Source organism: Diceros bicornis, chromosome 2 (assembly GCF_020826845.1).
Source record: "Diceros bicornis minor isolate mBicDic1 chromosome 2, mDicBic1.mat.cur, whole genome shotgun sequence".
Classification (NCBI taxonomy): domain Eukaryota; kingdom Metazoa; phylum Chordata; class Mammalia; order Perissodactyla; family Rhinocerotidae; genus Diceros; species Diceros bicornis.
This window is the reverse complement of record NC_080741.1, coordinates 87,206,420-87,230,260: the sequence shown is the minus strand read 5'-3', so window position 1 is coordinate 87,230,260 and position 23,841 is coordinate 87,206,420. Positions and strand designations below refer to the sequence as shown.

Here is a 23,841-nt window from a genome sequence, read left to right as displayed (position 1 = left end):
GGAAGAGAAATCTATCCTCCATTCTAATCCTTCCTGTGGGTTCTGATTTCAGTTCCTACAGTGTTTCTAATAACCTCACCCAGCTGATTGCAGCCATGGCCTTCACACCAGCTGCCAGGACTTTTCAGAAAGAGTTTGTTCCTTTTGGTCTTTTTTTTTCACAACTAGTGAGACAGAAAGCCTTATGGAAGCATTCCTTCCCTCCATGGCCCACAGGGGGCCCAAAAAGTTTGCTAAACAGGAGGACCCCCACCCTGAACCAAGGTAATAATGACCCCTCTTTAGAGAGAGAATAAATGTCCAGTGCCTGATGGGACAGCGCCGCTGTCACTGTTTGCATAGACAATTTCTTAGGCAGCAGATAACGATTCCTGGAAATAAACACCACTGGGGGGCATTATTATCTCTTCAAACCTTTTTCTTCCATTTCCTACTTTAATAGTGATAGAAGGTGGGTTTAAAATTTATAGAAATGGGAGAAAATTAGTAGAGAAGATTGCTATGAAGATTTTGTAATTGACACACTGTTTCTTAATTTTATTTGCACAAGCAGTGTTCACCAGATGGTTTTTAACTTTGTTCCTCTGAAGTGCCCAATTTTCTTTTCATTTTGAGTACTACCTGGCAGAGCCATTTAAAGCTTTTTGGCTGCCAGTGGGTTCTGCCAAGAATCTGACTTTAGACCTCAGAATCCTCACCTGTAAAATGAGAAGTCAGATGACATAATGAGCAAATTCTTTCCAACTTTTGAAACTTGAACACATTTTTACCCTGGATAGCAAATAGCATCACAGGATGAGCCTGCTGGTTTGAGACCTGGCTCTCCGAGTGAGGATGGCGGTCAGTGTGGTCTGGCAGCCCAGGCCGTGCTCTGCTCCAGAAACGTCCGTGTGGCTTTTTGACCTCCACACCAAGGAGTGGCCCCACTGGAAAAGGCCACGCCTTTCCCACTAAAGGTATTTACAAGTCCAGGAGACCATCAAATGGACCATAAAGGGCTAAGTCATTTCTGGCCGAGGCTGGGGTGAGGTGAGAGCTGTAGGGTTCTGACTACCAGGCTGCTTCCTCGCCGCCTGCTCGGGGTTCCAGTGAGAGCATTCTGAGCGCCTCTGGGGTCAGGTGTTACTACTATCATGAGAAGAAATGATGAGCAGGATGCACATTAGTCTTTAATTCACTTTTAATAGTATAAACCTCATTTAGGTAGTAGTATTAAGCCACAACAATAATGCCACATTGAAATAGCATTTAATAAAATGCATAAAGCTAATTCATGCACTGCAATACTCTATATACAAACACAACAATGCAAATTCTTCAAGACTGAAGACATTGATTAGATATAAAATTCAGTTTAAAAAGAACATGCTCTTTTTAAATGCCATCGCATAAACAAAGCTGATTTCAAGCTACAGCTTTCAACAGGTTTTAAACCTGGAATTAAAATGTAATGGCATAAATAATATTTTCTATATTGTGAAGGGCAGCGGTTACAGAAACGGTCCCAAGAAGATCTAACACCTGAATTGTCCTTTAACATGTCTTTTCAAAGGGCTGGTAATGCAGCTACATTCCAACACAGAGGCCAGACTACAGGTAAGAACTGTGGTTTGTCCTATGAAAAATGTGCAGCTTTTCAGTTATAAAACTAGCTGAACACTGGTTTACAAGATAATTGGGAGAATGGAGACTGTAGAAAAATATCCCAGCACTTGAGTTGCATGTGGCAGCAGCATTCAGGTCCATGAATGCTCTGGTCATTGAAATAACTGAGTATACTTTCCTAAGGAAGAGCTATTTTTAATGTAAAGCCTACTACTTTCTAAAGTTATCCAAATATTAAGCTTTATCACAGTCAATTGCTAAATATTGCTGAACATTTTTTCAGCATTTATTTTTTATAGCATTTTTTTCTATGTTGTTTGCATAAATACTGAGACACCAAAATTATTTGCTTCTCAACTGAAAGTATAGGTGGGCATTAAAAATATCCCATCTCCCCCAAGATACTTTTTTTTAAGCTCACAGTTTTATTATTCTTAGATTGCTGTTAAGTAGCCCCAAAGAAGAATTTTTATTGTAAAGATTCATTTAGAGACTGTCAAGCTTCCACTTGTGTTTTAACTGGGAAGTCATCTTTAATAGTGTGATTGTCATGACAGGCAAGGACGTGGGAAAGGTTGAACAATCACTGTTGGATGAGGCCAGAGAAGTAGCAGGAGTTTTCTTTACATCAAAAATAGGGGAAGCTGAAGGCTAAATAACCCACTGTCTCACAGAAGGCACTGAGTACTATGGTCTCAATGAAGTGTTCTCAAACATTTCAATAGCTTATTAAAAAAGAAAAAAAATCGTGGATTATGTGAGTTTTTGCAGTTATCTAGTGATTTCTTTCAGCAAGCCAGCTCTCAATCTTCCTGCCTGGCAGGCCCCTGCTTACCAGGTCTGCGAGCAACTACTGCTGGGCTGGGCCCTGGCTCCCAAGTGCCATGTCTGTTTAAAGCCTGATTAAGGGGCGGAATTCATCAGAATAGACCTGGACAAGGAAAATTTGGCATCTGTAGCTTTAAGGGCACACATACCCATATTAAAATGCAATTTTTATCTGAAATTTTTAAATCATTATTTACAGAAAGGATTTTAAGTCAGTGGATTTTATTCACATGCTGCAGTTTGAGAAGTAATTTAAGGTTTGTAACTTTTATATGAAATAAAAGTTAGCCATCAACATTCATGCTTATTTTTCAAGCATTAGAGAGCTGGGAATCGCTATTTAGTCACAGGGCAGTGCCCACTGTTTGCTGACTGAGTCCAGAGCAAGCGTGGGAAACTGCCACCACACTGGGAATCAGGCCCTATGACGTGGACCATTCTGCATCTCTGACCACAATGCCCGTCTCTGGACCATGTGACAGAGCGAGTATCTGGGAAGGCCAACAGCTCTACCTACCAAGTTCCTTCCAGTTAAGCCATACCATATAGGTGTGTGACAACCAAGTTAAAGATCGCCACCTAGTTTTGGACATTAGGATAAACTGTCTTCCAGCTTCCTGGACTTTTTTTGTGTCTGGAACTTTCCCTGGTGCTGAGTGGAGATTCTGACTTCAAGGCCTTTCCCAGCCAGGCTCACCCAAAGGAAAATGGAGTTAAAATCTCAGCAAATGCATCCTGCTGACGGATGTTCGAACATCTACATCAATTTACTTTAGCAACTCTATCATAGACTCTCTTTAAAACATAAGGAAAGTTTGGATACATGGCTACACGTCTGTATACATAATATACATCTATGTACACACACACTATATACACTGTACATATACAGAATATATAAACACATGTACATTCATTCAGTCATATAAGCCTATAAATCTGTACACACACAATGCTGCTGAAGGGACCCCAGGGCTGGACATGCAGAAGTGCACGCTGGTGGGAGGCACACGTGAGGAGGTCCAGAACCCTGGGTACAAAAGAAAGACCCAAACCCACTCTGTCTTGACTGAGGAGATAGGAGTTGGCTTTACAAATTTACATCCAAGTTAAGACATTTTTGAAGAGCCGCACAATCTAGAGAATGGAAGTGGGACGAAGGAAGCATGTGGGGCATTTGCCCTGCCTGTTCAGCCCTTTCTAGAGACTAAAGGGCACTGCCCTCCCAGGATAAAAGTGGATGTCAGAAGATGACACTTAATGACCTGGGCTTACAGAAGAGTTAAATGGTCATCTACAGCCCCATTGCACAAAGGCCATCTCCACTGCAAAGTGGGCAACAAGCTTCTGGACTTGAATCTGATCAGGTCCTGGAACTTGGATCCATAGCCAAGGGCTCCTTGTCAGGCAGACAGCAGGCTGGGAGCAGGACTGCTCTGCTGGAAATTGCCCCAGAGGACTGGGATGTGGGTTTTTTCCCAGAGTAAAAGCACTAGATACAGCTAGAGCCCTTCTAGTTCTTGGCTCCCTGTAGCAGCTCTCTGCCAAATAAGCACAACAGCTAAGTAAGTATGTAGCATGGCTACAAGCCTCAGCTCTAGTGAGGGTGTTGCTGCCATATGAGGGAGCCGGAGTAGACATGGCCATCGCTATCACCATGGCTGGTGGCAACTGCCTCTGAACAGAGTCCATATTTAATACTGACAATTGAGGGCAATTACATAGTACATCTTATAACAAGTGACTACACCTGAAATTAAATATAAAAACCCAAACAACAAAAGAATCCCAACCACAGCCTCATGGCAGAGGTCAGACAATAAATATTGTAACTCCCCAACACACACACACACAAATCTCAAGTTAGAAGGGTGGTAACATACTTCCTTAAAAGTACTTTCTAAGAATAACTTGGAAAGTATTATTTGCTTGAGTAATTTGGTCTTTTTCTAAGTCTGCTCCTGTCCTGTTTTATGATTATATGTAATGAGCTCCACAAATTTCAACATTAACTGTCCAACATTATCTGAAATACTGCTGGAAAAGAGCCCACTTCATCAAGAAGTGATGGTGTGTGTCTGTCCCCCCTCTCTTAGCCAGTGTACCTCTCTCTCCTCACTAAGGGAGGAATGGTGAGGCCAGTGGAAGGGGCATGTGAATAGGCTACATGGCAAAGAATCCTGCTACTGGCTTATTTCACTCAGGGATTCAGGGGGCAGAAGGCTGGCCTTACTTCTAAAGCTAGAGTTGCACCAACTACTAACAAGGGTTAAAAGCCTTGTGAAAGCTGAGCCCAAATATTTGTTTGGGATCCCTTTAAATAAATCTTGACTTTGGGCTTACTTCTCCTAACCACTTTGACAAGAGATGGAATGGACCTGCTGTCAAAGGCTTGAAATGATTTGGGGCAGCGAGAATTCAGGTTATGTGGAGATGATCCTTAAGGAAAAGACGACTTCAACGTAAGGTCAAGAGGATCTGGGAAACTAATGAGGTGTGTTCAAAGCCCAAAATGGTCCACTGGAATCAGCCATCACCAGCAGAGGGAATCGAGGCAGGACCAGGTTAGAATCAGCAACTTTCAAAGCTAAATTGATTTTTCTCCAGGGCTGTCTTGCTGGAGTGTGGCACTTCCTCATCTCAGTGTCACTGTCTTCCTGCTGGTTATTACCTTCTCTTCCCAACACATGGCATAGGACCTCAGTCTAGGTCTTGGCTAAGCTGTCCCAATATCTTAAGGTGACTTGAGTCTAAAAGCCTAAGGGACACAGGACTCGCAGGGCCTGCCCAGGAAATGAGGGGAGCTGGCCAGTGTGGACCTTTTCACCAACACCAAGAACTCAGATCTGAAAGATGTGACACAACATGTATTCCCAGGGAACTGCTACGTGATCACCAGACATTCTTACATTCAAAAATCAGAGGAACAGAAAAATAAGCAACTCACTGTGTAAGATGCATAAACCTGCTTCACAATGCCCTCTGCTAAAATCCTTCACAAGCAGAAATGAAACAGACTCGCCCTAACTCCATTGTCTTGGCCAGTTTTTTGTCTTAATTTTGAAATTTAAATCACTTCAAAGTTAGAAAACCAAAAATTTAAGCTGGCAAAATTAAATCTTTTCTATCATTTTATAATGGGCACCCCCAGAATTCTCCAAAATTTGCTTCCAAGGCATGAACTATAAATGACATAATTAAATCCAAACAGGAATTTAGCAGTTGGAGATACTGTCCCCATGTAATTCCCACTAGTGACTTTCATAAAATGCTGCTAACACTTCCTTCAGAATAAAGCATCCTGTTTTGTTGTAAGCCTGTGGCCGGCTGGCCGGGCACCCATGCATAGCACCCGAGGCAACCACCTTGACTGAGGGCCCAAGACAGACCAGGAAGTGCCTGAGAGGCAGGGGAGTGCACTGGATATTTTTGGATATCATCTGATCAAAAGGTTCAACAGATGCAAATTTAACCTTACACTGTATTTTCTTAATCTGGGCTATCCAAAAAGAAAATACAAAGGGCCTGACCCAGGCTTGGACGTGCCACTTTTCCCAAACAGGAAAAATGCTTGCTGCTTACTCACATCCAGGGAATTTATGGGTGCTCTTCTCTAGATTTAACTTCCTTATAACTGCATTCTGTTCTCGTAAATGATGGTCGCTATAGCTTATAAGGAGAAAGAAGACAGCTTTGGGAATTAAAGGTTGTTTTCTAAGGAGCAGGCAGCCTGCTTCTGCATCCATCATCTAAAATGCTCCAGGGGTGGTTTGCTGGCACACACCTAGGGGAATCAAAGTGCACGGTGTGCTAGTACCACTGAAAGGCTCAGCCAACAGAGAAGCTGAGTCTGGAGACGTTCTGAAAAACCCCGATATTTAGGGTCAACAGAGAAACCTTCCATTCAGCTTCACTACCACAACCCTGGCCCGGCAGCAAGATCCTGCCTGTCCCACTCCACCTCACTGCACAGTTCTGACCGAACTGCAGGAATACAAGCCCTTCTCAAGGGGGCATTTGGAATGGAAACCCCTGAGAAAGGAATCTTCACACTCCCCCATCTGAACAATGTGCAGCCGCCCCAAATTCTATTCAGGAAGTAGTGTCAAGGGTTCAAAATGCCCACCTTGCATTTTTTGGTCAGAAGGCTCCATGGGCCATGAGTGGCAGAGGTGGTGTGGGGATGTTTTCAGTTGCTGCAGGAATTGGCAGTTGATGTCTGACTGCTTGCAATCCAATTCTGAGAACCAGGCATCAGAAGAGAGCCCCACGTTTAGAGGAGCCTGCAGATGCCCCTCACAGACCAGGACCAGAGGTCAGGGAACCTGACAAGCATCAACTCTACGGCTGAGAAAGCTTCTGGTTTGGGTCACCACAGATTGTACTACCACACTCCCACTTAACTGCATGATACAGATAGGCCATGTTTTCATTCATTCAGAGGAATTTAGCTCAACACCACCAGTGTGCATACAATTAGGAATGATGCCTTTTCTTAAACATAAATGATTGTCTCCTGTACCCTAGTGCGTTTTCACAGAAATCATTAGCATCTCGGCAAGACATATACAGTTTTACACTTGCGCTGCCCATAGGCAAGATGTTGCTAACATTACGCATTGATAAGAAGTGCTTAGAAAGTGCTAATATTATTACCCTGGTAATTAGTAGCTATTAATTCCAAGGACATTTTTAATATATATACACACATACTGTTCTCTTAGGTTCTTTTAGTTTTCTTTAATACTAGTCTCTGACATTATAAAACTTTTAGTTTTTTGCCCTTTGAGAATTTCTAAATACAAATTGAGTTAAAAGATTGTTCCAAAATCTGCTTCATCAAAAGGCATTAAAACATTTCTTATGGCAGGAAAGGATCCTACTAGTCTTTTAGTTGTTACTGTCTAGGATTAACAGATAAGAAGAAACCAGGTGGGAAATGGCTAACATACTGGAAATATTTGCACATACCAAAATACCACTACTTTATTTTCTTTGTATGTGAGCGGTCCTGGGAGGATCCTTTTGCTCCTTGACAGGTGTGTGGTGTGCACTATAGACTGGCTCCGGTGATCTGGCCATTATATTCTGCTGTCTCCATCTTGAGGATGTAGGGGATTATGCTGTCTATCGAAACATTGCCAATGAGACCAGTAAAAAAAAGTTCTTCTGTTATGTTGGAGCTCATCAGCCTGAGTGCTGGCAGGCGGACGAGAATCCGGGCCAATCTGTAAGAGGGAGGGTTGTTAGAGAAGAGGGGTTCCCTGCCCTTCACACTTTTCCCTGGACAGGCTCCCAGGGGCCCTGTCTGCACTGCTCGGAATTCAACCAAACAGATCCAACCAAAAACACCCCTTGTTTTTCTGATTTCAACAGTTCCTCCCATAGAAATTTATCATGTGAAAAACATCAAACAAGTGAGTGCAAAGATGTATGTACAAATATGTTCCCTTCATTGTTTATAACAACTCTCCCCACCTCCATCAAAAAGAAAAATTTGGGGGCCTGCCCAGGTGGCGCAAGTGGTTAAGTGCACATGCTCCACTTTGGCAGCCTGGGGTTCGCAGGTTTAGATCCTGGGTGCGCACCGACACACAGCTTGTCAAGCCATGCTGTGGCAGCGTCCCATATAAAGTAGAGGAAGATGGGCATGGATGTTAGCTCAGGCCCAGTCTTCCTTGGCAAAAAAAAAAAAAAAAAAAAGAGGAGGATCAGCATCGGATGTTAGCTCAGGGCTGATCCTCAAAAAGAAAAATTTGGAAATCAATAGAGGATAGGTTAAAATAAAGTATGGTATCTCCATATAACAAATTACTCCATACTCATTAAAAAGGATGATAAAGATCTATATTCATTGATAAGGACAGAAAGAAGTCCATGACATACATCTGAATAAAAACTTAAAAGGAGGTTGTGAAGCAGCAAATACAGCACAGTCTCACTTGTGTATATTTATTTGTGTGTACATGTGTAAGTAAAGTATTTGGAAGGATGTTCACCAGAATGCTAATGGTTGGCCTCTGGGTATTGGGATTTGGAGTGCTTTTACCTATTAAAACTTTTTTTGTATTGCCCTAATTTCCAGTGTTCGTTTAACATTATAATTAAAAATAAAGTAATGAAATTGTTTTCATTTTGAAAAGATCCTGGGTGGGAGGGCACACCATGACCCTATCCTGGTGGGCCAGTGGACACTGTATCTGAAACATCCCGTGTGATCAGCCATTCCACACCAGTGCAGAAAGTGTGTGAGCAAGGACGCCCACTGCAGCATCAACCCAGTCTGGAAACAACTGACACTCTCATCAGGAGTGAAATGTTCAAGAAATTATAGCATCTCCTTAGCCATGGAAAATGATGAAGAATATGTATGTTCATTGAATATTAAATGAAAAAAAGGTTAAAAAACCTTACTTTGTCTTTTATGATTCCAATTACACATACACAAAAAATTTCTGGAAGTAAATACATAAAACATTCACAGGTATCTCTGGATGGTGGTATTTACATGGAGTTAAAAGTTTTCTGTTTGCTTTCCAGAATGTTCTAATTTTTTGCTACAGTTAACATTATGTTATTTTTGAAAAGGGAAAATATATTCATATTATGCAAGTAGCATTCCAGCACCATCATCCATTTGCCCAGCCCCTGTGAGTCTTGCAGGGCACACAGAGGTATAAGGGGACACCACCACAGAGCTGGATGGGCTGACAGGCTGAAGGGTCTCAGGAAGTCAGCAAGGGTAAATCAGGGAGGACTTCCTGGAGTCTGGAACATGTCAGCTGTGCCTTAGAAGCTGGCTAAGGTTTCCATCAGCAGAGATGCAAAGAATGGGAGGGTATTTCAGAAAGAACAAACAGTATGAGAAAAGGCATAAGGATAGGAGAGACTGAAAAAATGTGCAAACAGGATGTAAACCATTCTAGGGCCTTTTCTTTGGGAACTGTCTTTGAGTTTTGTAAGAAGGCCAGCCCAGTGGCGTAGTGGTTAAGTTCACACGCTCTGCTTCAGCGGCCTGGGGTTCAAAGGTTTGCATCCCGGGTGCGGATCTACACACTGCTCATCAAGCCATGCTGTGGCGGCATCCCACATACAAAACATACAGGTTTGAACAGGAAAGACTGGCACAGGTGTTAACTCAGGGACAATCTTCCTCAAGCACAATAAATAAATAAATAAATAAATAAAAATAACTTTAAAAAAAAAAAAGAAGGAAAGCCTCCCTAATTTCATTTTTGGCCCCAAATCACCTGGCTTGCCCTCCTCTTCTCTGGGATCCCTGACTGGACCAGGAGTGACTCAGGATTTTTTCACAAACATCTACTTTCAAAGGCCAGAGAGCTGCTGTTGTCAAGGTGATTCTAGTGTGCTGTGGCTCTGCCAGCAGCCTCCAGAGAGGCATTTCCAGCCTCTTCTGGCCAGAGGCACTGTGTGGAAGTAGGCGCATGGCCTCCTCAGGGGATAGGCTTGCACACACGCCTGGCTCGATGTGTGAGTTCTGGGTGTGGGTACATTACTTGACAGTCCCATTCTGTATGTACTGAGGCTAAAGTTACTCTAGATTCACATGAGGTCCTCAGTGATTCCCGCAGAAAACGGATTCTGCTTTGACAAAAGCTGCATCTAGGCCACAGAGGTGTGCCTAAAGTAGAGGCAGGATCTCTGCCAGCAGGGCCAGCCAAAGGCTCCCCAGTCACACCAGAGAAATGGTGTGGGCTTAGGGCATCTCCATTCCACGGGGCACCTGCAGGCTGAGGCCTGCACAGGGGACACAAGTTGGAGAAAAACAGGGCCATGCATCTTCCCCGTCAATTTCTCTCCAGTATTTACTTTGAGGGGACACGGTGGGGAGGGAAATATTAAATAATTTGCTTGACAGGACCCCAGAAATTCATGTAGCTTCCACTGGGTCAGAAACGGCCATGAGGAAAGAGCTCATCCACTCCTTGGCTGGACAGCCTGCCAGGCTCTCTGCCCTACTTCAGAACAACTTTCCTGTTCAAACCAGTATGAGAAAAGCTCATTTATACCCATATATCTGCCTCCTTTATAGGGGTCAGATTTGGTTTCTGTCAATGAAAACTTTTCTGTCAAGTACTCTAGTCCTGCCTCTTCAGTGGATGCAGACCAGAGGGGCAGAGCTTCTATTCTGGACAAGGGGAGTCTCCATGAGAACTCACGCCTCATGCACAGTGTCAGCCCCAGAGGAGATCAGACAGCATTACTCCAACCCCTTGACTTAAAGTAGAGCAACCCATGGTCTTGCTCACAGTCTACCCAGCAACACTGGAATGGCTCAGGATTCTTGACCCTCCCACCCAGCACTTTCCACACTCCATTACCACCCATCAAATGCAAGAATTAAAGTGTGATCAAGCGGAGGCTCTACTAGGCTGCTAGAAATGGGAGGGCTAACATACTTTATATTTGCAACTACAGATCCAGCTTCTTGCCCCAGCAAGAGCGTGTGCCTGTGTGCCTCACCGGTAGGTGTCCTCTGAGTAGGTTTTCTGAACATAGTCCTGCAGCTCCATCTGTGCCTTTTCTTGGAATTTTTCAATCTGGCTTGTGCTAGTCAAACCTGGATGATCTGAAAAGAGAAAATTCCCCCGAAATTGCCCTCTGTATTTGGAAAGCCTCACTTGCAGACTTCTTAGTACTTATTTTTAGTCAAACTTCCGGCAAATTTCTCAAGTACAACAGATTGAATTCTGAGGGCTGATCTGCTTTGGATATTATTGTTAAAACACTGTTCTGCTCTGTGCTCTGCCAAGGCCTGAAGGTTCCAAGGATGGGGCTGGGCTCCTGTGTGGCCACAGCAGCCTCACAGCCCCGCCTGAGTGGCTCTGGACACCTGGCTTCCTACTACGTGAGAAACACACAGATTTTACAACTGTCACACGAGATTAGAAATTATCATTTATTTTATTGATATTTAATCACTTAATTTCTCCAATTTTTATTAGCTGTTTTGTTGTTCATGAGCGGAGGGCTAGGGACGAGGGGAGAAGTAAGGCTGTGTCCAACCCCAGCTGTCAAGGACAATGGTCAGGACAACAGTGAGCCCAAGCGACCTCTCTGGAGGCTCCGAGAGAACAGCTGAGGGGAGTGAGTGAGGCAGCCTGCTCATCTTTTACTTTCCACCCAAGTCCTGCTGCCTCCTCTCCATCTGCTGTCAGCACACCTGTCGGCATGCCCTGCAGCAGCTGCTGCTACTGCCCTACAGAGATGGTGGGTAAATCTGTGTAGTTCCCATCTGTACTGCATTACATGTGCTAACATAACCTGAAAATTGGCAAAGAGCAAAACAAAACAGAAACAGGACACTGGATGGTAGTATACTCTTTGCATGCTGCAGTCTTGTTTGGCCAATTGTTTAATTAGGATACAGATTAAATCTAGTCAGTATAATAAAGTCATGAGGTACTATAGCATATTTCTTTGAGACTGTAAAGGTAAGGATTTAAAAGAATGTTATGTATTTATGTTAGCTAGCAAAGAACATTTGGTCACATACAATCTGGCAGGGCTCTCTACAATGCTAAGACTTGACAACATGTTCACGTTCAGAAATATCAGTAGACAAAGGTGAAAAACTGTCATGAGTCACCACCGCATATCTTACCGGGGCTAAAGAGAACTATAGCTTTAAGGTATGCATACTCATAGCCGTCTATATCCAGCTTCGCCATACTGTTACAGAACTCTTGAAGCTTCCAGATGTGCTCCATGACTTGCTTTATCCGGTCGCCAGAAAGTTTATCTAGAAATCAACATCACAGATCCTCTGAGAAAGGCTGATAAGAACAGTAACACAAGCTTCGAGGGACCACAGATTGAAAGAAATGAGAGAATAATTTCACTTTTTAATGAAAAACTAGTTATCTCAAGATGGTCAAGAGCCTCGTTTTCCAGCTGAAGGTGAAGTGACAACAGGTACCCAAATTCTGCTCCATTATATATTCTGCCTCAATGACGAACCCCTGGACCAGTGATACTTCCTGCTCTCACCCTGGGCGGCAGCTTTGGCCTGTAGATGCAGACTGGTGATTCTTTTTATTCTGTGGGTAAGACCCATACAACAATTCTTATCAATGGTTAGTTTTTCTAAGTCTCTGCAAGCATTTAATAAATATTTGCCAATCTGAACCTTAAATGTTGGCATTTTTTAGCTGTCAAAACAATTCTGTGTTATCTGATTTAATCCTCATGACAATATTTTGCTGAAGGTATTAGTATTATGCCCTGTTAAAAATGAAGAAAACTAAAACTCATTTGTGAACAAATCTAACTGAAATTCAAAAACATGTTATAGGGTTTAAAAAATCATCTTTATTTAACTATGTCAAAGAATAACTGGGAAAACAAAGGTGTGACTAGGTAACACATTCCTAGATATCAAACACCTGGAATGCCCAATTAAAAGTGCAGCTCAATTCCAATTCAGCTGCAAGTGTAGATTTTTGGTGTTAGTCTGGAATCCTGGGCATGCTCCTTCTAGATAGCGTCTTCAGTGTGTGTGGACATGCAGCATGTGGAGAGACTGCACTATTTCCTGAACCTGACATGGCAGGGATTTGACCACCAAATGTTAGACGGTTGCCACAGATCTTATCAGGAGAGTCACTTGTTCATTCATGAGGAGCTGGGTGGAACTGCGTCCTAGACTAAGGGGTTGGCATGAGGCAGGCTGGTGCCCCAGGTCTTCTACCTGCTGTTTCATTTGGGGCAAGCCAGGGACCTTACCGGGACGTCAGTTTCCCCAAATGTAACATTGAGATCATAGTCTCTGCTTGATGGGGTTGTGAGGATTTGTGAGATATTACACATGAAAGGGTAACCTGTCATGAAGATGAAAATATAAGCTGTGATTATTCTGAAAACATCACTAAATGCTTATGTATCAAGATGTTGGCAACTTTTTTCAATTATCTTTTTTTCTCTTTCATATTCATTACATGAAAAGAAGGCTGTCAGGCAGAAATTTAAATGTTCTGACTGGTCAAGGTCCTGTGACTTAACAGGTAAATTTCCCTCAGCCTGCGGATGCTGTGGGACACTGAGGCTGGCCAATTTGCAATGAGCCAGCCTAGACCAAGACATACTCCCTCATGTCCCGAGCCCTACCTTCCTGGATACTGTTCTGCAGGTGGTTGACAATGGCCGCCAGGATGGTGGAGAGACTCATGACCTGGGCACACTGGGCCAAGCCGAGGGTGAAGAGCTCATTCCAGCAGGCCCGCACCAGGCTGGTGTTGCAGTCCTGCCTGGGGACACAGAGGTGAGGGTGGGTGTGGGTGCATGATGGCACTTCTCCAAGCCCCAGCATGTCCCAGAACAAGTGGATTCAGCAAGTGTTTGCTGAAGGGCTCATTCAGGATCATTCTCCAAAACACCATTATTTATGAATCTCTTAACTAAAGTCCCTCTGAGAATAAACTATCTTTCTCTTAAAAAACATTCTTTAGACTTAAGTAATGAGAAATTTTAATAGGCACAACTAAACTGTCATTTCCTACAGCCTTTCAAATTCGCAGCAGTCCTGGTGTGGCTCTGTCATGAGAGGCCACAGAGATCAAAGGACTAAGAGCTGAGTGTGGACTCTGAAGGGAGGAGACATATCCTACATCTACGCTTGAGAACTGAGGGCCTGCAAACCTCGCAAGGGAGGAGCTGCGACTGCAGCAAGGAGGAAGGGGCCAGCCAAGTCAGTTTTCAGCCCTGCCTTAGGTCATTTATACTCAGGATAGCATGGTGGGTGCATTACAAAACAGTTAAGTCCTTGTCTTAGGAGCCCCCAGATGCAGCATCCCTCTACTTGTCTCAAGATATCAGGACGACATCTGCCTTCTGTTCCACACCATCCCTGCCTCCTAGCACTAAGTCCTCAGCACATGCAGAAGGCTTGACAAAGGACTGAGGAATACTGTAGCATTGGCAACCATGGTCCCCTTACAGTAGTAAGTCTACTGATTGTATTTAATAAGAAAATCAGGTCACAGGAAACAAACTGGAAGGGCCCTCAGAGATCTTCCAGGCCATTTCTAGAGAGGGGAAGGCTCTTGCCCAAGGAAATGCAGAAAAAAAGGCCACTCACCCAAGTGCCTGAAAGGCTGGGATTGACCTGGCCCAGTGCATGGAGAGGAAAAGCAGGCGGGACGCAGACTCACAGATGTAGTGCACGTTGAGGTACTCTGGCATTGGGCTGGGCATCGTGAGCTGGAAAAAAGGAGGTACACAGCACAGGAGATGACAGAGGGACAGGCGATGGCTTTGTTTGTCAACATGAATCCCTGCTGCGTTTCAACAATTGTGGCAGCCGGAGTCACTGTCTCTGGTGTTGAAGTTCCTGAGCAGGCCCATCCTTATGAAATACGTGTCCTCTGAAGCAGGGGGCTGGCACCAACTCCCCACGGTTTCTTGCCCAGTGCACTAGGGTCTGATGGCCCTTGAAATGTGGTCAATGATGGGGACCTCCCAGTTTACCCATACAAAGACATACTTTTCAACTCTTGACTCAATTAAATTATTTGTTCTAAGGCAATTCCATCTTGAGCCATATGTTAAAGTCTAAACTGAATCGAGGAACAAGGGTCAACTTCATGGGCTAGCAGGCATTTGACAGGTGGCCTCAAGGTAAAAGTGAATGAGAGCTGAGCAGAAGCCCCAATGGTAGGCGGATGATATCCCACCACCAGAATGTCATGTCTGGGCTCCAGGAGCTCCACTGTCTAGAAGGGACTCTAATGCCTTTGAAGCTAGAATCCCACTGGTGACCTGTGTCCTTGGCACCCTTGGGCAACTATGAGCAGGAACCCAATCTCCCTAAGTGACTGGCCAGATCCCTCTAGTGAAGAATCCTGGGGGGACAGGAAGACTCAGTCTGGAGATCTGGAGACTGAGAGGGCTTCAGGGAACCCAGGAGTGTCCTGTAGAAGAAGCGAGGCCAGTGGAGGAGAGTGTGGGAAAGACCTATGAGGACCTTACAGCACTCTTTAAAGACATCTGAGGGGCCGGCCCCATGGCTTAGCGGTTAAGTGTGCGCGCTCCGCTACTGGCGGCCCGGGTTCGGATCCCGGGCACGCACCGATGCACCGCTTCTCCAGCCATGCTGAGGCCGCATCCCATATACAGCAACTGGAATGATGTGCAACTATGACATACAACTATCTACTGGGGCTTTGGGGAAAAAAAAAAAGGAGGAGGATTGGCAATAGATGTTAGCCGGTCTTCCTCAGCAAAAAGAGGAGGATTAGCAGGGATGTTAGCTCAGGGCTGATCTTCCTCACAAAAAAAAAAAAAAAAAAGACATCTGAGATCTATTTTCTGTGGCTCTAGAGGGCAACTGGTCAGGACCAATGGTTGGGAATAAGGGTTGGCTGCCTGCTTGGTGGAGCAGATAAAGGCCTGAGCCTACGCTGGAGTCAGGCCGTCATCAGAAGGCAGACGGCAGAGCAGTCAGCTGTCAGCCCTCCCTGGTCAGCACCAAGTCAGCCCGTCATGGCAAAGACAGGCCACACCCGCTTCAGGGTTACCTTCAGAGCCAAATGGTACTGCGAGCTACTGTTCTGAAATAAAAGACCCTAATCAAATGTCACAATATGAAAATGAGCTCAGTCCAAGGTTTGATTTTTAAACTGAGACCAGCTTTGGTGCAGAGCCCCTCTCCCAGCAGGCTGGGGAGGCTGGGGGCATGTAGTTAGGCTGAATGCACTCACCTTAAATGTTACGTGAGTATCTGAAAGGAGGGGGCCTTCGACCTCAATAATGGGTGTGGACTGGTCTCTGCTGATGACGTGGATGCCTCCTCCTCCACTGGTGTCTATCCCATCTGCCAGGCTTGGAGGCGAGGAGCTGTCTGTGGTATTAAGTGCTTTAGCTAAGGTATCAAATGCCCTGTGAGCAAAAATGAAGCAAGCAAGTGTTGTGAATCCACAGCTTTTAGAGGGAAGAGAATTCTAGCTGAGACATAATTTAGAAAAACAATGCACTGGGGGAAAAGGTAATTAAATTCTACCTGCTGAGAGAAGGGATAACAAAGAAAGTGTTGTCTATGTATTGTCTATACACCATCTTGGGCACTAAGCTATATATTATTTATTTTCACATGTAATTTCTACTTTTCATACTACTCTCCAGGGTACAATTTTCTCCATTTTACAGGTGTGAAAGCTGAGGCTTAGAGATGTTAAATAACTTTTCCAAGACCACCCACCTATTAAGTGGTGGAACCAGAATTCCACCTAACTCAAATCTCATCCTCTTTCTGTTGGATCTAGATCTTAATTTTGCTCAGACCACAAGTGACACGAGGACCAGCACACTCGTGTGGCCCCAGGCTATGCACCTGCCAGGCCTGCCAAGATGGGCAGGAGTGGCCAGTCCTACGGGAAAGGAGCAAACACAAGAGCCAAGCTGCAGAGAAGAAATCCTCATCAGCCAGTTATATAGAGGTCTGGGACCAGCTAATGCTATCTATCAGCTAATACTGATCTACCCCGATGCATTTAAGCTCTAAACTCACTACTTGGAAAAAATATACATAAGAAAAACAAGGTAAAATAGAAGTGGGGAAGGGGGTGAACTATTAATATTCAGGCACAACAAACAGTGACTAATACAAATAACATCTGTCCACTGAAGGGTTTTCTCCTGCTTCCACTGAGTTACTCAATTTCCTTTTTCACTGGAATTAAAAGCAGTTTTGACTGTTTATATCATGTAATATAAGTGGGTCCATGTTTTCATAGTTAAACTTTAAAAGAAAGACTGACATACAGGGGCACTGTGACAACTTTATAATCCTTTATTAAAAACAGTGTGGGTGTCAAAATGCTGCCATCCACGACTACAATGTAGCAACCGAATGTGCACGTCAGGAGGGGAGCCTCCGCCCTCATGGGTTCATACCGAGTAATCTCACTTGCAGACTGGTCCTCCGGTTGCATTTCTGAAGTATCACCATTGTTAAGGGATTCACTTAGGTTGGCAAGGGAGGTTACCACATTTGCCAGTGTGCCCAGAGCTCCCTGGCTTGTTTCAGCCTATTAGACAAAAAACAGTAACAAGATGAACACACACATCCAAATGACTCTCAAGCCAATGAAGGTATAACGTTCGTTTAAAAACAGCTTCTAGGGAGGTATGACTACAACGGGGAAGCATGATGAAGATCTTTTTGGTGATGGAATAGTTCTGCATCTTGATTATGGTGGCAGTTACACAAATCTACATGTGATAAGATGACTACACATCATAAGATAACAGAACAAAAACAAAGAAACTGGACTTCACCAAGATTTAAACTGTTGTGCTTCAAAACACATTATCAAGAAAGTAGAAAGACAACTCCCCCCACACAAAAGACAACCCACAGAATGGGAGGAAATATTTGCAAATCATATATTTGATAATGGTTATATTTAAAGAACTCTTCAATAATAAAAAGACAAGCCAGTTAAAAAATGGGCAAAGGATTTAAACAGACATTTCTTTTTTTTAATTTAATTTTTTGTGTGTGTGTGAGGAAGACCAGCCCTGAGCTAACATCCGATGCCAAGCCTCCTCTTTTTTTGCTGAGGTGGACTGGCCCTGGGCTAACATCCGTGCCCATCTTCCTCTACTTTATATGGGACGCCGCCACAGCATGACCTAACAAGCGATGCATTGGTGCGCACCCAGGATCCAAACCTGCAAACCCCGGGCCACCGCAGCGGAGCGCGTGCACTTAACCGCTTGCACCACCCGGCCGGCCCCTAAACAGACGTTTCTTTAAAGAAGATATACAAATGGCCAATAAGCTCATGAAAAGATGCTCAATATCAGTGGAAATACAAATTAAAACTACCAATGAGATATCACTTCACACCTATTAGGATGGTTAAATGAATATATAAATAAGACAGATAATAACAAGTACTGACAGGGATGTGGAGAAATTGGAACCCTCATACACTGCTGGTGGGAATGTAAAATGGTGTAGTTTGAAAAACAGTCTGGCAGTTCCTCAAAAGTTTAAACATAGAGTTACCATACGACCAGCAACTCCTAAGTATATACATTTGTTGTTAGTGCTGTTGAGTGGATTCCGACTCCTAGCGACCCTGTGTACAGCCAAGCAGAACCCTGCCTGGTCTTTTTGCACATCTTCTCACCTTCTGGCACTATATTAGACAATGCTCCACTGCTACTGATACGGTTTTCATGGCCAACTTTTCAGAAGTGGGTGGCCAGGTCCTTCTTCCTAGTCTTTTTAGTCTGAAAGCTCTGCTAAAACCTGTCCATAATGGGTGACTCTGCTGGTATTTGAAATACTGGTGGCATAGCTTTCAGCATCACAGTGACAGGCAGCTGTCACACTATGACAACCGACAGTTGGGTGGTATGGTCCCCTGACTGGGAGTCAAACCTGGGCCGTGGCGGTGAGAGCACTGAATGTTAACCACTAGACCACCAGGGATAGCAGGTATATACGTAGGAGAAATTAAAACATATATCCACAAAAAAAACTTGTACACAAATGTTCATAGCAGCATTATTCATAATAGACAAAAAGTAGAAACCCAAATGTTCATCCGCTGATGAAGGGATAAATAAAATGTGGTATAGCCATCCAATGGCATAATATTCAACAATAAAAAGGAATGAAGTACTGATACATGCCACAAGGATGAACCTTGAAAACATTACACTAAGAGAAAGAAGCCAGTCACAAAAGGCAACACACTGCATGACTCATTTTATATGAGATACCCAGAATTGACAAAACCATAGTTAGAAAGTAGATTAGAGCCAGCCTTGATGGCCTAGTGTTTAAGTTCAGCACGCTCTGCTTTGGTGGCCCGGCGTTCAGTTCCCAGTCATAGAACCATACCACTTGTCTGTCAGTAGCCATGCTGTGGTGGCGACTCACATAGAAGAACTAGAAGGACCTACAACTAGGATATACAACCATGTATGTACTGGGGCTTTGGGAAGGGGAAAAAAAAAGCAGATTAGTGGTTGGGAGTGGGGGTAAGGGGAAGTGATTGCTGAATGGGTTCAGGGTTTCTTTTTGGGGTGATGAAAATGTTCTGGAATTAAATAGTGGTGATGGTTGCACAACCTTACAAATATAACAAAAAGCACTGAGTTGTACACTAAAAGGGTGAATTTTATGGTATGTGCATTATATCTCAATTAAAAAAAAAAGCCAGAGATAAAATCACAGAACAACCACATAATAGACTATTTTGCAACTGCTAAAAGATGTAGGTCATCATGATAGAAAGATATGTTGAAGGAAAATGAAAAAGAGTGGGGGAAAAAAAAAGACAGAACAGAACCCACATGTTGTACCAACGTTGTGTCTGGTTTTGATACTGTCCTAAGGTCTGCAAGGGGATGTCACTGGAGAAACTGGGGAAGGTACACGGGGTCTCTGTAATAGCTTTGCGTTCATTCAAAGTCAATTATTTTGAATGTGTAATTATTTCAAGTTAAAATTTCAAAAAACATCTTCTGAAAATAGCTCCCTTTAGGTGCTTTCCATATGTTCTGTTATTCATGATGAACTTCTGGGGTGGGGACTGTTACTTCCATTTTACAGAGCAGGGAATGGGGTGGAGCCTGGGTCTGACTCTGCAGCTCTTCCTCTTACCTACTACTTAAACACTGCGCAGCTGCTGGTTCCTCTTCCTCTAGCTGGTGACCATAACTAACTCCTAACAGTTAACATTTGTTGAGTGCTCACTGTATGCCAAGTGCTTTATAAAATTAACTTACTCAAGTTTCCCAACACTCCTGTGTGGTGGGTACTGAAGGAAACTGAGGTGTAGAAAAGAGGGCACACAGCTACCAAGAACACAGTGCTGGGCTCTGAACCCAGGTCTGGCTGACTCTGGAGTCTCGGTTCTTATTCTCAGACTCTGCATGGACGGCACAACAGAACAGTTGCTGTGAAATCCCTTAGAAATCAGGAGTTTTAAGGTTATTCATGCCTTACTTTTAGGCTTACGGTTTCCCTCCACCCCACTACACAGTCACTGTCCCGAAAGTCTGCTGGGTGACAGCAGTGAGCCAGGTATGATTCCCAGGTCACACACATCATCACTGCCCAAAGACGGGAAGCTCAAAGCCCAGCATGAGGACCAGGGGGTGGAGGGCAGCTTTCTGTGCTAGCCAACGCCTCTAACTTTTGCCTTTTCTTTCCCAAAAGAGAATGCCCCTTAAAGTACTAAGTGTGCACACCTATGTGCATGTGAACAGATGAGAAGGAAGCCTGAAGGCCTTGCTCTGGCTCTGAGCAATGCCAAGTAGTCTGTTACTGAGTGGCTTCTTTTAGAGAAGAAAAACTGGACCTCAGCTGTGCCTTGCTGCTACTTCATCATTATTACTTGGGTTACATCAGGAACAACAAGATGAGAAGAACAGTGGATTCCCTTGCCTGGATAAAACGCTCCTCCTTAGTTATCTTCAGAGGAGTTAGCCAGTTGTCCCTCTCTCTTGGATTGACAAACATCTCTGACCACAACAAGTTGAATTCCCTATGGCTGATTTGCTCTAGCAAAGTTTTAAAATTGTTAGAATCCTGGCTGAACTTCCTCCCGCAGATCATCTAATAAAAAGGAACTAAGGGCTTCTGCAAAAGGCCATCTTAGGATAAGTAGCTATTTCCTCAGCATGCCAGTAGTTTGCCAATGTGTGTACTGGGGGAAAAATCTTTTTTTTGCAGGGGAAGATTTGCCCTAAACTAACATCCATTACTCATCTTCCTCCTTTTTCTTCCTTTCTGCCCTCCCCCAAGCCCCAGTACATAGTTGTGTATAGTTGTAAATTCTAGTTCTTCTACGTGAGCCACTACCACAGCATGGCTACTGACAGATGAGTGGTATGGTCCTGCGCCTGATAACTGAACCCGGGCTGCCAAAGTGGAGAGTGCGGAACTTTAACCACTAAGCTATCAGGGCTGGCTCGGAAAAATCTTAATAGAGAACTATAGAACTTGTGCCAAACTGAACTCTAGACTCTGACATGCTATAATGACTATGACCAGCCAGCCCCGAGTTTCTGAAAAGCCATCAGCATCCCTAAAATAAATCACAGGTGGCTGTATCATAAGAAGAAGGCCATGCTTTCAACATGGTCTCTGAAGGCCAAGAAGAAGGTGGGTACACACATTTAGAGAAGCAGTCTGTACTGCAACATAAAGGTGGAAAAGGCATAGGTAAAGAACATCACCTTGGAATCCGTGGCCAGGAGAACCGTATCATCCTCACGTATCAAAGGCTGCTGGATGTTCACAAGCATCCCTGGATCAAGAAGACCCGTTTGTCTATTTAAGACATAAAGAAACCCAGAGTAGCTTCCAACATTTGATATACAGTATGATCATGCTGCATTTCCCTGTCCCTTCCACATTTGCAAAGCTGTCTGAGTAATAGAAAAGCTCTAACTAGACTCAGCCACCGAGTGACGGAACACTCCCCTTCTCTCTGCAACAAGATGTGCACAAAGCCAGGGCTACAGGCTGACACACAGGTGTACATCACCCAGGGCTTCCACACTGACCACCCACTATGGCCGCTCTGCCAAATAAAGCTAACTTGATTTTCAGAATATCACCAAAGCATTCTCAAACTCCAGTTCTATGATACATTTTTGATTTCTTGTTTTCTCTCTTTCTGTTCCTTTTAAATTAAGTTCAATACATTACATTAAAAACAGTGCATAAATTAACTTGTGGCACTATCTGAGACCACACCTGGGACTTAAGCCTTTTGTCTATACTGCAAAGAAGGCCCAATATTGAATTACAGAACACTGTTTTCCTGTATGAATAATGCCTAAACTGCAGGACATAGTCTGAGCCCCTGAGATAGGAGAAATGCTGACCCCATCTCAAATCAGCCATCGTCAGGCCTGTCCAAAGGTTGACTGGAGCGGCTCCAAAAAGGGTGGGATGAAGCAAGACAAGGCTGAAGGCTGTAACAGGTGGGCGAGGAGCTACAGAAGCCCCCTTTCCCAGGAACATCATGCCTCCTCTGATCAGCCCTGGAGGCTGACCATGGTGTTGCCCTTTGTCAAAACAGGGACTGACCTTGTTCCATCTTTATCTGCCACAAACGTGGGAGTGGCTATCAGAGGACTTCTCAGGTCCTTCCGGATATAAATTTTCTCAGTTGAAGCAGCACAATTACTTGGTTTCTCCCGTTGCACATCAAAAGGCTTCCGTTCACTTTGTACAGCTTAAATCAAAGATAAATATTCATGTTTAGAGGAAAGATTTGAATAAAAACCACATTTTTCATGGTAAAGTAAGGGGTCCTCCTTAGTAAGTCCATTACTGTAGGGATGATAAGCTCTGGCACTAGATATGTCTAGTTCAATTTTCACAGGGGACTTTTCAGCCAAAGGACAGAAAAGTTCAAAGCTAAACAATGCCACGCCAAATCTAAAGGCTGAAAAGAGAGCTCAAGATGGTAGGCACTGCCTGCTAAGAAACTGCAGCACAGCATTTGCATGGCCTTGTGGGAGGCCCACACTGAGCCCTCACTCTCCAGGATGAGAAACACCCATCTTAAAGTGGGTCCCGAATAGAGAGCTTGTCCAAAGCTACACGTTGTAGAGGAACCATGCTAATGTCCAACCCAAGCCTGCATGGCTTCTGCAAACTGTTTAATGGGTGTCAATTCTGTATCACCCTAGCAACCTCTCCCTTCAGCAATATGGTGTATCCAGGCCAGGTACAGATGCTAGAAACAACTGAAGAAAATAACGATCTTTTTAAAAGAAAGAAAGGATGAACCCCAGACCCAAGAAGGAAGTAAGGTAAGGAGTTCTACTTCATAGATGAGGACCCTGAGGCTGAGAGAGGCTACGTGTCCTCCCCAGGCCTCAGAGCTCCTAGTGGCAGAGCTGGAGTTTGATTTGGTATCAGCTTTACTCCAAAGCTGTGTTCACTCCACTGTGCTGCCTCCCCATTTAGCTAGAGTAGCTCTCCACACGCACCATGGGAACTGACTAACCCAGCAGTGCTGGCGCTGAATCACCTAGCTGATCCAGAAGGTAAAGCAAAATGAAGCCTGAGTGGATATTTTTTTCTTAAAGTATTTTAAAGCCAGGTACAGAAACCTTATTTAATAGATTCTTGCTCACTTTCTCCCGCCTTGTTAACTCACGTGGTTTTTTAATACTTTTACTTACATTCCATTTTCATGCCCATCTCTAAGCATTTTTTCAGCCGGCAAAACTGACAGCGGTTCCGGTGGTGTTTATTGATGATGCAGTCTTGGTTGCTCCGGCAGCTATAGGTCAAATTTTTCCTTACACTCCTTTTGAAGAAACCTTTGCAACCTTCACAACTGACAGCCCCATAATGACGGCCTGAAAGGAGAAAGAGTGCATGAGCCAACAGAAGAGGTGATCTGT

The 23,841-nt window shown here is 44.1% G+C and overlaps 1 protein-coding gene across 4 annotated transcripts in view; it reads right to left on the bottom strand.

Annotated features, from left to right (window-relative positions):
* Positions 1–1,143: 1,143 nt before the first annotated feature.
* Positions 1,144–23,841, bottom strand: part of NR2C2 (nuclear receptor subfamily 2 group C member 2) — a 120,548-nt gene continuing 97,850 nt past the window's right edge. For all 4 annotated transcript variants that reach the window (XM_058565788.1, XM_058565793.1, XM_058565792.1 and 1 more), the window contains 10 exons: positions 23,617–23,796; positions 22,511–22,658; positions 21,652–21,745; positions 17,344–17,477; positions 16,152–16,329; positions 14,531–14,652; positions 13,561–13,700; positions 12,059–12,196; positions 10,918–11,023; positions 1,144–7,661 (listed from right to left, as the gene is read on the bottom strand). In XM_058565788.1, coding sequence (XP_058421771.1) covers positions 7,487–7,661; positions 10,918–11,023; positions 12,059–12,196; positions 13,561–13,700; positions 14,531–14,652; positions 16,152–16,329; positions 17,344–17,477; positions 21,652–21,745; positions 22,511–22,658; positions 23,617–23,796 — 1,415 coding nt within the window. In that variant the 3' untranslated portion in view covers positions 1,144–7,486. The remainder of the gene's footprint in view (positions 7,662–10,917; positions 11,024–12,058; positions 12,197–13,560; positions 13,701–14,530; positions 14,653–16,151; positions 16,330–17,343; positions 17,478–21,651; positions 21,746–22,510; positions 22,659–23,616; positions 23,797–23,841) is intronic.